The sequence below is a fragment of the Balearica regulorum genome, chromosome 1 (assembly GCF_011004875.1).
Source record: "Balearica regulorum gibbericeps isolate bBalReg1 chromosome 1, bBalReg1.pri, whole genome shotgun sequence".
Taxonomy (NCBI): domain Eukaryota; kingdom Metazoa; phylum Chordata; class Aves; order Gruiformes; family Gruidae; genus Balearica; species Balearica regulorum.
This window is the reverse complement of record NC_046184.1, coordinates 144475675-144492498: the sequence shown is the minus strand read 5'-3', so window position 1 is coordinate 144492498 and position 16824 is coordinate 144475675. Positions and strand designations below refer to the sequence as shown.

Here is a 16824-nt window from a genome sequence, read left to right as displayed (position 1 = left end):
GCTCTTGCCTTCCCCATCAAATTTGCCCTCCTTCTTGCCCATCAACCAAGATTAAATTGACTCTTCTTTAGTCATTTAGAACTTTCAAGAACACCTACAATATAACTTTATTATTTCATGGAAGGGGAGGAAAGGAGGATAGCAAAGGAAAACCTACCTGTTAAATCTCCATCCACGACACGAGATACTTCTGCAAAATGCCTATGACTAGTAGAAGCAATGCTGGTTGCCACAGGAAGTATATCACCAATGTGTGTGCACAGAAGAGCAGTGTATTTCTTCAGCAAAGAGCCAACGCCTAAGAGGTCAGGACCTGTATAGAAAGGAGAAAGACCACAGAAAACCACAGTCATACTTAAGAAACAGATTTCAAAAACTGTCAATCTCTTCTGAAATGCAGCCACTCAGTATTAGCACTGAATTAAGAAACATCATCTTTTTAATAAAAACTTTTTTAAAAAGTTTATGAAAAGTTTGTTATCTAGATCCTGTTGCCTTCCAAAGAGAAATTTTCCTTTACAGAAAACAATATAGACTACTTTCAAATACTTTTCAGACAGACTCAGCAACTAGGCTGATAAATATAAAGAAGATAAATTAAAATAAGAAACTGCTATCCTGTAAAAAGGCATTACAGAAATGTTTGAGGGGGTGGGGCTTATATTTTTTACAATAACTTACTGTATGTATTAGGGACCTGCCCAACACAATCTCCTGGATAAAGTTTACTAACAAGCAGACGCTGAAAACGGAGCAACAGGTCCAGAGAAGCAGATCTCTCTTTGCTACAATGTTCATGGTCCATGCAGGAAGAAATGCGACGAGCAACATCTTTTAGTTTGGCTATCGTCTGTGAAGCGATGTTCCTAATTGGTATAAAAGTATTGTAAAGTACTTAAAGAGAGCTGACAGTGAAGACAGTCCACAAAACATGGGTTAAGCTTTTGCTTGAATTTCACACAAATAAGAAACCCATGCTAAGTTTTCTTCATAGGATGTTCCCTTGTTCGCACCAGAGTACCCAAAAAGTCAATTTTTTTTGGAGACACATTTTGTGTAATAGGATTTGTGAAATTAATTAAATTTTTATTTTTTGTCATGACTCACAGGCTGCAATTAAAGTCATGACACTATGTAGTTCAAAAAGAGTCTCAGTACTGATTAAATTACATGGTTACCATCACACTTAAGTGAAAAAGCACAATAAGTTTCTCAGTAATCTCCTAATTACTTCCTGCTACAAATTAAATACTACTGTAGCTGACAGAAGAGCTTTGTTCTCAGCACCCTATTGGCCCTGCATTCACAATTCTTTCTCAGTGTCAAGAATTTGAAATTCAGGTTTCTCCCCCACATATAGCCCCAGCTACAGCCTCCTTGAGGCAAAATAGTCAGTTCTGAATAAATCTGTGCTGATTCTCATACTTTGTAAGGACAAGCTTTTGAACATTTGTCCTATATTTGTTTCACAGACTTTCAGAGTACAGGAAGAAGAAACAAAATCCATAAAAGCACAGTAATAAGTCTTTCTAAATTCAGGTAATTAAGTATAGAACTTTGCTCCTTAGCAAACATAAAATAGCAAAACTATAAACAAGCGAGGAGAATGTTCAGTATTTTTAATTCTGAGGAGCTAAAATGCTCACAGGACACTATTTATTTGTAACCAAAATTAGTCATCCTTTAGTTGACTAGGTCATAAAACATCTAAACAGATCTTCTGTACAAAAAGAAAACACAAATTCAAAGCAATTACCTTAGTAACTGCTGAATTAATTGAACTAATGGTAAACTTTGTTTTCCTGCAGATTCATAGATTCCAGTATTAATAAGGTCTTTATCCAATGGAGTCCTGCTCCTATGAAGCGTTGATGCATTTGCTTCTTGTTCATCAATTTCTTTTTCCTTCTGTGCTTCTTTTTTTGCTTCAATATCCTAAAAAAGTAAATCAAGTTAAAGAAAACATGCAAACTGCTGCTGTGATTATGAAATGTTTTACTAACATGTATCCGTGATAACAAGATCAAGTTACTTTACCTATGCCAGAAATTAAACAATTCCTACCAGACAAATGTGTATTGTATATTCCGTAACAACCACATAGGCATACTTCTTTTTAAACAATTGTAATATAAAAAGAAAGGGGGAGGGAGTGTAAAAGGTAAAAAAAGAGTAAACAAACTCCAAATTCAACTTCCACCAAACCGAGTTAACAATTGATTTCTGTTCTATGTATGTTTAAACACACCAGTAGCTGCTGCACGGTTCACAATTGAAGGCATGCTTACTCTGCTTATGCAAGTAACAAATCCAGTCCGCTGCAGAATAACCTGGGTGAGATTTGCTACTGAGCTATCATCACACAGAACTCCATGGAAACGAATTCACCTAGGTCTTAGACAATGTAAATTAACCTGTGCAGTGCTGTATGCTGCCACCTAGATCACTTTGAGCATATATCTGAAGTTGGCTTAGGCATCTCTGACCTATGCTCTAACATAAATGTGCCCTCGGAGACAAGAGGTCCTGCATGTCTTTAAATACAACAGAAAATGCTAATGCTAGACCGTGCATTGAAGTAAAACTTAATGCATGCATTTCCTCTGCATCATAAACCTCCCCATTTACCAACAGTGGAGAGAAATAAAGAAGAAAAAATACTAGGAAGAATTAAACAAATGAAGAGGCAACAGAAAAGCACATTTTTGTTTTCACAGCCATAAATATGCAATTTATAGCAGTCTGTGCAGAAGATGTCCCATCTCTGAGAGGCTAATGGAGAAGATGGTATATGCAGAATGTTTCTTTCATCCTTTGTATACCTAGTCAGCATCTGTTAAACAGTCAAACCAGTTTGAAATTTGCGATGCTGCAAAGAATCCATTCATTTTGAATTCCCAAGTAATAAGGCTGAAATTTCTGCTGGAGAGATATAGGTGACATCAAGGAAGTGAAAAACTCAAGAATTCCATGGAAAGGTAGAAAGCGCTTTGTAAAATTATGTTCCTATTATAAAGCCTTATGAAAAAGTTTGTTACCATTATTAAAATCATCACTCTAGGCAAAGAAAAGAAACACTCTACTAAAAAGGAGACTATGATTCATGCTTCCATACAAACATTGGCTCAAGTTACAGGTCAAAAGAGGATAACATCAATCCACAAACTTCAGAAAACACTTGATACATCTTCTTATTCTGTTTATACAGAACTGCAAAGCTGCTGAAACGTACCTGAATTTCTGCAGTAATAGCAGCATTTAGTGCAGACTCTAAGCCTCCATCAGCCATCAAGCTGCCCACCAAGAGGTCAATCATAAATCTACGGCCTGGACTTACATTCATTTCATTTCCTGAAACTAAACATGGAAGAAGCTATTAAAAAACTAGAAATGCAAGCACAAAACAAATAGATGTAAATCTTAAGACCAACCTGCACTGGGCAAGAGCGCTGAGAGTGCCCTAGCCCGCTCTTCCGCTGTTGGTAGTAACACAGACCATCCACTCTGCAGCACTGCTTGAGCAGCCGATTGCACAGTATTAAGAACACCAGCATTGCTTGCTAACGTTACCACCGTCTGCTTCAGGCTATTGAGCAGTATACCGCCTAAACCTAAGCCAAGGCATTCTGGATCCACCTGATGACTAATGGCAGCATGAAGCTGAAAAGAAATGTAAAAAGAAGGGGGAAAAAAAAAAGGGAAATTTTCATTAAGAAGTGATGTGAACTGGGGGCTGGGGGGGAAGTCAATCCTGGACCAATTGAGCAAGTTGACTAACCAAGATACAAACTTCATCTGTAAATTTGTAAAACTAAAGGCAAATGCTGGCTTGCCCAAACACATACTGAGTTTAAACTAATACTCAAAAATTATAAATTATATTTAACTATATCCCCTAAAACTCTGATCTTTAACAACCTAAATAATAACCTAAACTGCTTCTACTTTGCTACAGTATGCTAGGAAAAGTAGCACATCTTCAGTGACTGTCAGATACCTTCTAAAGAGGAAATTCACTCTTAAAAATGCTATGTAAAGTTCTTAGAAATGCTCAAAATCTCTGAGTGTATGGGCTTATTGAGTATACAAGGCTTAATCCATTTAAATTTTATTTTTATAGTTCATTTTTAATGAGATCCAAAAGCTGCCGAGAAGAAAAAAACCCAACCACTAGCTGCCAAATTTCAAAGAGTAGAAAGTGATATTTTAACTTATTTCACCTTTTAAATCAATAAAAATGTTTTAAAGCACACTACGTCCACTATTTTCATCCAAGCAACTTACTGAAACACTTAGTTCAATGACTGCTCAATGTGTATGAAATTGAAGGTACCTGAAGCCTTAGAAGGTTTAACGTTGCCACAGCCATACACTCCTTTTCTTGAGGAGGGGGCCAGTCAGAGGAGCCATCCATTCCCTCTGTCACTTGTCTCAGTAAAAGATCTAGCTGCTCAAATGTCATGGGGCAAACATCCACCACAAAAGGCACTCGCAAGCCTATTGACCATTCTGAACACGATGACCAAGCAAAACTCTATAAATGGAAACAATATACAAAGTTCAACAGTTACCTCCCAAATAGAAGATGAAACTGATTAGAGTGTAAAGATAACATCTGCCTTCAAACACTAACAGAAGATACAGAAATAATATCAGCATATCTGTTGAAGAGAACCCTCCACTTGCATCTTTGTAAACAGAAATAAAACCCTACCAATCCCAGAAAAGAACTCTCTCATCACACTTTCCAAAGTGTTGTTATGCCAGTCCATATACCTCACTATCTCTGTTGCAGGAAACATTCTGCTGGACAACTCTTCAATTGCTGTACCAGACTGTTGTGGTTTAGTCCCAGCCAGCAGCTGAGCACCACACAGCCACTCACTCACTCCCCACTGCTGGGGTGGGGAGAAGAATCAGAAGAAAAAGGTAAAACTCATGGGTTGGGATAAGGACAGTTTACCAAGGCAGCAAAGGAAGAGGAAAATAACAACAGTACTTAGAGTATACAGAGCAGGTGATATGCAATGCAATCTGCTCACCCAACAACCAGACACTCAGCCCACTCAGCCTGTCCCTCCTCCCCAGCTAGCCCCCATCCCTTTGATTAGTTTGGGTCAGCTGTCCTGGCTGCGTCCCCTCCCAGCTTGTTGTGAAAATTAACTCTATCCCAGCCAAAAACCAGGACATTGACAAAAACAACCAAAACAGGTAAACAGCTACTTCTCAGAATATCCAACAGAAAAAAAAAAAAAAAGAAGAAAAAAAGAAAAAAAGAAAAAAAGAAAGCTAGTCATCCCTTTTTGGCAGAGGAATTGCACAAAATTTGGGGTTTTTTCCAAGCCTTCATTTATTCAAAGTAAGAAATAATAATAAGAAAAGTCACGCAAGCACAGAAAGAGGGACTGAGATTAGCATACAGAATCAGTCTCAGTGAGAGACAAAGACAAATCACAATTAACAATTCAAAACCAGAACTTACTTGAGCAGGCCCACAAGCAATTCCAACAATATGCTTCGTGTCTAATCCTGGGAGAGCTGTGGGCTCTGGTTTGGTGATCCGCAAAGTATCAAAATGTTGACACTGATCATTGCTTCCCCAGCTATGCACTTCACTATCTTCCGTCAGTGCTAAACAATGGGTAGATCCAGCCGCCACATCTATCACTTTTTTCCCTGGTAGGAGAGTCAAATATTGAAAATAAAACTTGAAGATTACAATCATTAACAGAGAATTATCAGAGGTAAGGAAAACTGCTAATTACAACCATACTTAACTATGAACACATTATGGATATCAAGAGTCTCACCTTTGCCTTAGTAGTGGATTGGAAGAGTATAGCAAAAGAAAAACCAAGGAAATATTTAAAGATTCTTAAGAGACAGCTTAAGTACAAAAGTTTAAAATTAAAAATAAATCTTTTATTTTGTATCCCTTCTACTTAGATACTTTCTCAGGCAAGGTTTATTAAAAGATCTCCCCATGTATGAACAGAGGCTGCAAAGTTATATTGTAGTCATTAGTTCAGAAGTTACTTTCACTTAGAACACACACCATATATGAACAACAATTTAGGAAAGACAGAGCAATAAAAGAGGTTTCTTCCTCATGTTCCCCTACAAAACCTCAGGTTTCTCACAAATGCAAGAAATAACCTTCACTCTGCTACAAACTAGTCAAAAGTACTGGCACAAACACATTTTCAGCAACATTACTCGTTGCCTGTGATTTTCATTTATTCCATTCACATGCCTTAATCTAAGCATATTATATATATTTACTTGCATGACAATGCAAAAATAGCATTTCTGTGAACCTAATAAAAGAAAAGCAGTAAGAATAAAGAGAACATAAGACAAGCGGCATTTAAAGTAGTCCTAACATAGTGGCTCTAAGTCTGCTAGAATTCTAAAGGTGTAAATGCAGAAGTGATGGAAAACGTGCACTTAATTTTCAATTCAACCAGCATAAAATATGATGGAGTACATAGTACCATCATTCTTAAAGTTCAGATCATTAGTGTCTGGTAAAAGGTCCCAACAACAGCAAAAAGAACTTTGGAATATTTCCAGTTCTGATAATTACCTTTCAAACCATCCAGCAGTTTGGGATATCGAACATGCTCTTCCGTTCCATGCCCAAGTCTCTGATTGTCTCCTTTTCCCCAGGTATAGACCTGGCCGTCTTTGGTTAAAGCAATAGAAAACTGACTCCCGCAGCGTACTTTCACAATGTCCAGATCTTGAAGTTTTTCTATCAATTTGGGAGTCTTGCAACCATCACTGCCTCCCCTTCCCAGTTTTCCATAATCTCCATCACCCCAAGACCACACTTGGCCTTTAAATCAAAAGAAATAAAGCAAAAAAATATTGCATTGTTTTTTCATGCAAGATAATTATCTGTTTTGACAAGTAAGCTCTTAAAAAATCTACTTCTGTAATAAACACAATTTTCAAATTATAATTTAAGAATAGCAGGTATTAATTAATTCCTAATAGTTCATGAAAATAAGAAGAAAAAGATTTGAACAGTTTTCATGTTGGTAAAACTAAACATAAAAAGTGTAACACATACCACATACTGAAAATTCATCAGTGTACATAAAGTCCTTCTTAAAAACCTATGAAGTATAGGATTTACTGCAAACGAAGCCCGTAGCATGACCTTTAGTTACAAACTGCCTTCTTTTATTACAAGGTGTTATTTGTAATAACGTGAAAAATCTTTTTCCACGTCAAATGGCCAAATTGTCTGCAAACAGACAATTTATTTTTCAGTTCTTGTCATTCAACCATTTCACAAAATGAAAAGTGCCATTGTCTATCATGTTCTTTTGAAATACACTACTAAATCTAAGCCTTGATATAGGAACTTAGAAATAGTCAAGTTATTCTGCATCAAAGAAAATAATGGTTCAAGACTGGTAAATCCATGCACATCCAAAAAAAAGTCTTGTTTTACATTCTTATGCATTTACATCCCCTACTTGCACAAGCTAGTCTCATATCAGTACTCTGATATGCAATGGAAGCACGCAAGAAGGAGACCAAGAGAAAAACATAAATAAAATCTAGGTTTCCATTTCCTGGATGAGTAAATCTGTCAGCTTTTAAATACTGCACATCACCATAACCAACTATAATTTAAAAGAACAACTCGCTCGTAAGAGCTATATGCTTTCTACGGGATAACTTTGGGGCTTAACGTCACACAGTGAAATTCAGTTTTTGAATGTGTTTCCCCCCTAGGCACCTCACTCAGGGATGCTGGGAAGCAGGAGTCCAACACAGCCTCTCTCTGGCACTTCCCATGGGTTAACACAGACAACACTCCTACTCAAAATTCTGGCTGTTCTGACAACAGGAGTTATTTGCACTTACATAATAATGCATAAAAGTTAGATGTGTGTGTACATGTATGTGTTACTTTGTATATTATACATTTACATGGGTATTTTAAAGATATATAACACAAATTGAATATATATTTGTATATTCATAATAATTACATTGCATATTATGCATGGAAATATATCTGCACACATTATATGCAAAATGTATAAGCGCACATATGTATTTCCCCAAAAGGAATTTCAGCTTCAAATTTTTTCAGAATTCAAGCCGCTAGAAATAAGCATAATACCTGCAGTATAAATATCTTCAGAATGAAAGGAAGAACAGGTAAGCTGAAAGTGTGAAGTTATATTTTGCTACTAACCGTTTTCAGTAACTGCAAGAGTCTGAGCATCTCCACTGCCACAGGACACATCAATAACTTTGAGTCCTTTCAGCCCCGTGACCAGCATTGGGATGGTCTGATCTTCACTGGAACCTTCAAAACAAAGTAGTTCTGTGAGACGCAAAGCCGGGAAGGCCTGGTAGGTTCTTTTGTTTGGGGTTTTTTTTGTTTGCTTTTGGGTCTTTTGTTGTGGGGGGGGTGAAGGGGTGGTGGTTTGGTTTTGTTTTCAGATTTGAGCATCGTGACTAAGCTCCCATATGGTCTCTTAGTTAATCTAATCTGGATTTAATCCATGAGATTGTTCCCCTTCCTTGTGAAGAAGACTGAGAACAGTGTAGATTTTTCTTCTCCATCCAATCACTGATTTTCACAGCACTCGAATTTAGTGGTTTTGAGACAATCTCTCCCATATTTTTTTCAATTCATGTGAAACCACATATGTTTCTCAAATCAGCTTTAGGTAAGTTGGATAAAAGATCATTTGAGACAAGCACTAAACAATTCTTTGACAAACAACTTTAAGATCAAGTAACATACCATGACCAAGCCTGCCATAGTTTCCTCGTCCCCATGTATATAGCTCTCCTTCAGCAGTAATGGCTGCACTATAGGTGCTTCCACATGCAATGTGAACAACATGTTTCCCAGCTTGCTTTCCAGATAAAGCAGATATCATCTTTGGTTCCTCCAGAGGGCTATTTAAAGAGAAGGTGACATACTTCACAAAAAGTCATCTTATGAGTAGATAATAAAACGTGTGACATACTTGTCAGAAAACAATTGCTGCAATTCTACCTGCACACCTTATTACTAGTCTGAAGTATCAAGTTATAAATAGAGCTATAAGCCAAAAATTAAATTCAGATTGTTCAAAAACATACCAACCACTGAAGGAATGTCTGATAACTATGATTTCTATTTCCAATTAAATTAATGCAGTGTTTTTAAAAAAGATTTGTCTACTATAAAGGAAATTACCTTAAGTGCTATATCTGAACAGCTAATTTCGTGACACTGCTAACCATTGTGCAGTAACTCGCTTGCTTTATAGGGATTGCAGCACTGGGGAAGACACTTAAATCCTCTAAAATATATTGATGTACACCCCCTACAGAATATGCCTGTAGAAAACTGCTCCTACACAAAAGCAGAACAGTAATGTTATTGTTTAACACAAGGGACAAAAAGGAATGATATATGCAACATGACTGCATAGGAAATGAGACCCCACTCTAACACCTGAGTCAATGTTTCTAGAGAAAATGCACTGAGGATTCACAAAACCATGAATAAAAGGCCTAATAACAGTGCAACCACTACTACACTTTCTATCTACAAGTATTTCAAAAAGTATTAATACAGAACTGGGAATATTACAGAGAAAACATGCAGGGAGAATACAATTTCTGTTCAGTGACAGAGACAAAGGTCAAATGCTGAATGTGCTTGTATACGCAACTAAATAGTTTTTACTATGAATTCAGAACACTGGCAAATAAATGTTATGATTATTTTTATTACATACACTGTATCCCCATGGCCTAGTCTTCCACCATCTCCACAACCCCAAGAAAAAACTTCACCATTTGCTGACAAAGCAAGATAGTGATGCCCATCTGAATGTGCTGCTATCTTCACAATATTTCTGGAAGCTAGACTCTGCACCAGCTGTGGTCCCTGTGAACCAAACAAAAACAATACACTTAAAAAAACCTGCTTGTATTTTCCATCACTTGCCTATACACAGAGTAACTAGCTACAGACTTCCTAAGGTTTTATGAAAACTGTACATTCAAATTAATGAAGTGAAGGTATAAAGGAAAAAAAGTCAAATCTACTATTTGACAAAAAAAGACAATGCTTTGAAGTTATTCTGTTCCCATGCTTATAAGGTCTTCAGTATATATGAAAATGGTGTTTATCTTACAAGCAATCTCAGTGACAAATGTCTCTGTTGCAATAAAGTTTTGTTTGAGAAACCACACAGTTTAGGCATAGTGTTACATCACTGAAGTAAAATCCATTTCATATCTCCCAATTTCTGCCGTTGTTACCAAGGCCAACGTACCAATGAAAGCAATTATCATTGTATTCATAACCTCTAACCTGATGGAAATTACAGAAACTAGATGCATTTCATCAAATCAATACAAGAGACCAAACCCACTATTTCTGAAAGGTCAAAAACAACATGGAAGCTCACAAAAAACAGCATGTCTCCATCTACTCTTCCAAGACAAATAGTTGAAAGAGCAGACTTATGCTATGAAGTAATACAGAAGAAAACACGTTTTTAAAAACATGTAAAAAAACCCCTCTCACCAGAGTATCACTGTTGTACGCTTGTGTATAAACTCGTCCATTCCTAGATAATATTAGAAAACGTTTCTCTGCACAGGCGACCTGCACAACGCCAAGATTGGCAAGTCCTTCACATTGAATTGGACCACTCACATTAGCATAGTATTTCCAACCTATTAAACCCCAAGCAATGACCTCTTGCAGAGATCCCTAGAAAATAAGAAAATTCTGTAAGTACTAATTTTGAAACATGCAATTTAATAAAATGCATATAGCGGATTATCTGTTAAACCTTTATATGCCAAATATACTCAAACCTGTGACAATCATTACTGCCAGTAGCAAAAAAAGCTTACCTATTAGAAGACAGAAAAAAAATAAAGACTTGCAAACATCACATTCAGATATCTTCAGATATTTATAAGTGTTCAGACATTTTTCAAGTTGGGAAGTTTAACATTTACTTTTTTCTTTCTTTTGGAGTCTTTCTTATGTCAAGACTCCGAACATTTATGAAGTCTAGTCTTAAGCATTTACTCTGATGAACACAGGGAACAGCTCAAAATATGGCCGAATTAGCCACAGTGTTGTGATGAGAAAGAATGGTTCACAAACCATTTAATTATACTCCCAAGGCTGACTGAAAGAGTGTTGATGTAATAAAAGATACCAAAGTAAGACATATCTGGACAACTCAAGGTTTCCTTGTGAAAATCAAAAGGAAATTTGAAGAATCTTAGGAGTTGTTTTCCTTTGAAATTGAATTATCAGTTACACTTCTAGGAAGAATATCTCACTACTAGATTCGATGTTGCAAATAGTTACCTTATGAGATGTAGGAGAGCTACACTGTGGAGGCATACATGGGGTGGCTAGACGATCTAAATGGGCCATGATCACTACAGCTGTTTGTCTCAGATCAATCGCTAGCTCATTGTCCTGTGGTAAAGTCAGATACCTTAGAAAACTTTCATTTGGACTCAGAGGGTAAGTCAGGAGCTAGAAAAGAAAAAAGACCAGTTAGAAGAATATTCAAGGTATTTCTATGCCACTACACATACTGATACACAATATATTTTAGACATGCTGAGTATCTGCACAAGTTTAAGAGAAAACAAATTAATTCTGTACATCCTTTTTCTTACAGTACAGAAAAATTCCAAACACACATGTTAAGAAAATATAGTCAGATTGTGAATGTAATAGAAAGGTACAAGCATAATAAAACCGATTTACTATGTTTTATCAACCTCAATAATATTCACTTAGTTCAATTAACTTCAAATACAACTAAATAAAAACAATCCAAATATGCAGAAAAATTAAATGGCCACATACATCTCTAAGTTAAATATCACAAAATCATTACCTCTGGAATGCAATGCTCACCTCCAACCATACTATGACATTCCTCCTCCTACCTCAAGAAACTCAAATGTATGCATGAAAACCAAACGACAGTGGTGTATATACATCTTACATGGAAAAGACTACTGCCAAAGCAAATCTAAATTTTGTTTGGATAATTTTATAATTATTTTAGCCAGCCAAAGGAAAGTTGATACTGACATAATGCCCCTTTCAAATAATCCAAGGGTAAGTACCTGAATCTCTTCTTCAGTATTGGGCACGTCTTTATTACATATTATACTCTGAAATCTTTGTAGCAAAGGTAGAAGGGGTGCACTTGTTCCCTGTGCAGATCGCTCATTATCTGTTTCCCTTGTTCCATTATCCCAAAGTTGAAGCAACAACATAACTGCAGACAACATTTGGCTGAAAGAGGAAGTTTGCATCTTCAATTAATAAGCATTCCTAAAGATACTATTTTAGGTTATCCATACAATTCACTTTCTACATTTGGAAGTTTAGCAATATCCAATGTCATGGCTTTCCCTTTTAAGCAAGTTATCAAAATATCAAAAATGGATTTTGCAATCTAGCTAATGTAAGAACTTGATCGCCACTGCATTACAGAAAATGTTCACATGCTTTCAACCACAATTATTACGTTAAACCCAAACCCATGAAAACTGAAGAGAGGCGCTGCTCAGGCCATTCCAACAGACAGTGATGGTTAAAAGTCAGAGTGCTCATGCTTCTCACCTTAGTGTACCCCTCTGCACTGCCAGTTCTAGCAATATGGCAAGTGCCAAGTGCTGGTCTTGCAACGGAATGTTTCCTGGCCCTTTGGTACTGGGAGCTCCATGCACATCTCTATTTAATAAAGTCAAACAATATACATTAACTAAGAATTAATTGAAAACAATACATATTTGCTTACCAAAAGCATCTACAAAACAACGAAGCCAACTAAATTTACAGAAAAATATCAAATTAGTGATGAAAGCAGCTAGGAAGAAAAGCTGACATATTCTACGCCAGATCAATTTTTAGAGTAACAGGTAGGCTTTAAAATTGCCCCAAGCTTCACTATCTGCTCTATAGCTCTATTAAATATGTTAAGAACATGAAAATTTCACAGGTGAAATTCAAATATTCTTTATGATATTCACCATAAGGATGTAGTTCCAGTATTCAAAAGAAAATTAATTTCTGGTAACAATTGTAAAAGAGTAACTTTAAGTCTTCTTAAATAACAGGAAAAAGCAGGGGAGTGGTCCAAGTCCAGTATGAGTGTATTTTCCTTCATATGCACAGAAGTCTGCATTATTTTACTATACTAGAAAGGCATAATTAAGCGTACACATATATTGTATTACCAAAGCACTCTTCATGTGGATACGGTTTACATTAGTGAAACACTGTTTTTCAGGTAAGTCTACATGCAGTGATTCAGAATACTCAAAATCAAATTGTTCTTAAACAAGTAAAGGAATTAAATCAAAATTAAAGAGCTTATTTCAACAGTTCATGTATCTTTTGCTTGCTTGTATAGCAACATTCTGAAAGGAAAACAATCTTATTAATTTTCCATAACCTATTCTGTTTATACCAGCTGCTAAGAGATACAAGTTTGCCATTTAACAGCTACTTCTGCAATGCTCAAAAAAAGAAACTTACCCAGTCACAACAGACCTTAGGAATTTAGTAGCTCTTTCCACCACTTCCAGCCATACAGAAGATACAGTCCCTTCATCAAAAAGGGATGCCTCTGGCAGAGCTCGTAGTGCATCAAGTGATTCCTGTAACAATTCACTGCACAGGTCTGCATCTTCACCTAAGGAACACAGCAATACTAGTTACACTCCCATCTTTACAAAAGTTATATAAATTTTTGTATACAAACCTCAAGCTTACAAGTTACTTAATAATACGTACAAAGTTCTTGATTTTCACATGAACATTTTGACTACAAGACTTCTGAAGAACTATCTGCTTCATGAAAAATACATTCAGAAAGGTGACAACTCTTAAACTAGCTCATCCCTCTATGCATCTGCTGAGGAAATCAAAACGAGGGCTGGCTGCATAAAGAGGGAGCCAAACAGCTGCCATCTGAACAAAGAGCACAGACTGAGACAAACAGGTAGGCTAAGGTGGCACAGATGACAATTCTGCTCTGTCAAAGTTCTGAGTGCCAACCTTCGCAATTTGACAATCACTGACAAGTATACAAACTAACCACAAGTTTCACACTGCTGCTCCAAACTCCTTTTCCAAGCTACTACTGTTGTGTAGTAATACAATGCATTGATCCTGCCTGAAGAATAAATATCACTTTTCTGAAATCTGGCATTAAAAATATGTTCTCTTCCTGAAATCCCAATTTGCCTTCCTAAGTATAAAAGCATCCCAGCACAGCACAGCATAGGTAGTGGCTTGGATGGCGTGGATCAGCAACAGTATTGTTAGGCATAACACCACATATACATAAAACACAATTAGGCAAATCTAACACTTATAAATGTACAGATCTACACAAATATTTAATACACACACATGCTTTAATGAATGATCTGTCTGCTAATCAAAAATACATGCAATATGCTACAGAGTAGACCTACCTGACCTCCAGGCTCTACGAAGGAACGCAAATGCAAATGAAAGTGCTGCTCGGGATCCAACTCGTGCAAGTCCTTCTACACCTTTGCCTACAGGTCTTGGGCTAAATAAAATTAGATATGCATTGTCTCAATACAATTTATATAATAAGTATTTAAATTTGTAATTATTTGTGTAATTTGTATATTTGACAATTTTATAATTTAGGTATATGCACACATATATAATTATACAATTTTTGTTTGTAAAGAATTGTAATTGTCTCTTGAGAATGAAGGTGACCAACATCAAAATGTCAACAACGAAAATTCAACTTCAGCTGCTTTAAACAACCAATTCAACCCCCAACATCAAAAAGCTTCACAGAGAAATAATAAACTAGACTGGCATAATTGACTGCCATCAGAAAGGCGCCTAGTTACTCAGTGAAATTATGATGGTGTATTCAAAATACACAGATGTAAGGTATTTCATGTAGTCATTATTTGCTCAGGATGTTTATACTTCTAGTTAATTTGGACTGCATAAACTATGCTTTTAGGCTTATTTTTAATGAATCTTCAATAACTGATAATGAATTCCATTGATTTTGTCATTTCTTATCTTTCCATTTAAGTGTCAATGTTATGAATCTCTCTTTGCAGCTTCTGTATTGGTGTGTGTAAGGCAGAGAGACAGCTTGAACTTTTGTTAATACCCACTGGACTCACATACATTTCTGTTAACTTTTCCTTTTATGCAAACAATCACATTAAGTAGGCTTTCCTTTGTACTTAACAACAGGAGATTCCCTACTGCTTTCTCTCAGAAAGACACCAACAATTCTGTTTTCTTTCTAATCTCACATCCAAAAGACGGACTTAGGACTTTTTCAAGAGAGAAAAGAAATTTAAATTGGCATTTCTAGCAGTCTAATAACTTGAATATACCAGTACTTTTTTTAATGAGAACTGAAAAAAAAAAAAAAATCAGAGAGGAGACTATTCAGAGAAAGATATCATTAACTAGTCATGATATCTACTTATTGTCTCCTTTCACTTTTGAAGCTACAATCTAACATAAAAATTTCCCTGGCTGAATTGCTTGCTCTGTCAGACAGCAACCTTGTTCAGCTACTGAATAGCTTCTTTATTCCCTCATCTGATAGATTTTTCTATTTTTAGGTCAATAATCTATCTAGACACGGAAAGTAATCAGTCAATTTCTTATTCAGTTAGTTCTCTGGGAACAGTTTCATGTAAAACGTACTATTACAGCATTTCTCACCCAAGCTAAGGAAAACTATGTTTACCTTTTATATTATTTGTATTTTTAAGTTTGTTAGGTGCCTTAACTGAGCAAATATTGACAAAAACTATATTAATGTTATTAGAATTATATAACCCCCACCAGCATCATTTCTGAAATAGACTTCTCTATACTTTGTGGCCAAGTAGAACAAAAGGACCATCTCAATAAAAGTATACTTATAGCTCAAAGAATAATATTTACAGCAATGTATTACAATAAAAACCCACCTGTATGAACAGAGACAGTATAACCATGCATCAATCAAGGAGGAAAACTGCATGGCAGATAACACCACGTAAAACCATCTTAAGAAATAAGAGTTTCTTTTTACTGCTAATGTTTCATGAGGAGGAAGAAATCAGATTAAGCTCTCGCACACAGGTTGATAACCTTTCTATGCCTTTCCTAATGTATCAACTTGTTCATGCATGTGTCGTTACCTTTTCTTATCCACAGCAGGCAGAGGAATACTACTGCTTTTCCACTTAACTTTGACATTTTCCTGAAGAACTGTTCTGTTCAGTGCAATGAAATATCGTTCCAGGATAACTAGCCTCTGCTTTAGCCTCATAGCTGAAAGAGCTGTTGTAGCAGTTTGTGTGGCCAGAGTTTGCTGTTCTTTCACTAGTACATGAAGGCACTCCTTCAATTCATTCACGTCTGAGAATCAGAGAAAGATCATTTTATGGGTGTTCATCTTTGTTATATACAGTATTCAGAAAAATCAAGACAAATTGAAAACTGTGAACTGAAGTCTGAACCTTCAAACACAGCAAAACTCTCCATTTCCATACATAATATGCACATTTCTAAGCCACAGTATTACATAATCACAATTATACTTGACAGGTGTTGAGATAAATGTTGTCATTAAAAACGGTTTTGTGTGAATACATCTGAACCTTCATAGTTCATGTCTGAAATTAAGACATCATAGGAAATATTTATGTGTTTCAAAAAAACAAGTTAGACAGCAAATTCTTATCATCATCAGACCTCAGACTTCTCTCAAGTGCAGGCAACAACCT

At 36.1% G+C, this 16824-nt stretch overlaps 1 protein-coding gene across 7 annotated transcripts in view; it reads right to left on the bottom strand.

Annotated features, from left to right (window-relative positions):
* Positions 1–16824, bottom strand: part of HERC2 (HECT and RLD domain containing E3 ubiquitin protein ligase 2) — a 114208-nt gene that overhangs the window by 68243 nt on the left and 29141 nt on the right. For 5 of the 7 annotated variants that reach the window (XM_075737423.1, XM_075737454.1, XM_075737463.1 and 2 more), the window contains 18 exons: positions 16237–16456; positions 14509–14609; positions 13565–13721; positions 12647–12757; positions 12145–12316; positions 11366–11539; positions 10562–10750; positions 9765–9916; positions 8777–8934; positions 8219–8332; positions 6587–6838; positions 5483–5676; positions 4334–4534; positions 3432–3660; positions 3233–3357; positions 1757–1935; positions 682–866; positions 158–313 (listed from right to left, as the gene is read on the bottom strand). In XM_075737423.1, the coding sequence (XP_075593538.1) occupies positions 158–313; positions 682–866; positions 1757–1935; positions 3233–3357; positions 3432–3660; positions 4334–4534; positions 5483–5676; positions 6587–6838; positions 8219–8332; positions 8777–8934; positions 9765–9916; positions 10562–10750; positions 11366–11539; positions 12145–12316; positions 12647–12757; positions 13565–13721; positions 14509–14609; positions 16237–16456 (3069 nt within the window). The remainder of the gene's footprint in view (positions 1–157; positions 314–681; positions 867–1756; positions 1936–3232; positions 3358–3431; positions 3661–4333; positions 4535–5482; positions 5677–6586; positions 6839–8218; positions 8333–8776; positions 8935–9764; positions 9917–10561; positions 10751–11365; positions 11540–12144; positions 12317–12646; positions 12758–13564; positions 13722–14508; positions 14610–16236; positions 16457–16824) is intronic. The other 2 variants (XM_075737434.1, XM_075737444.1) reach the window with 1 other exon arrangement.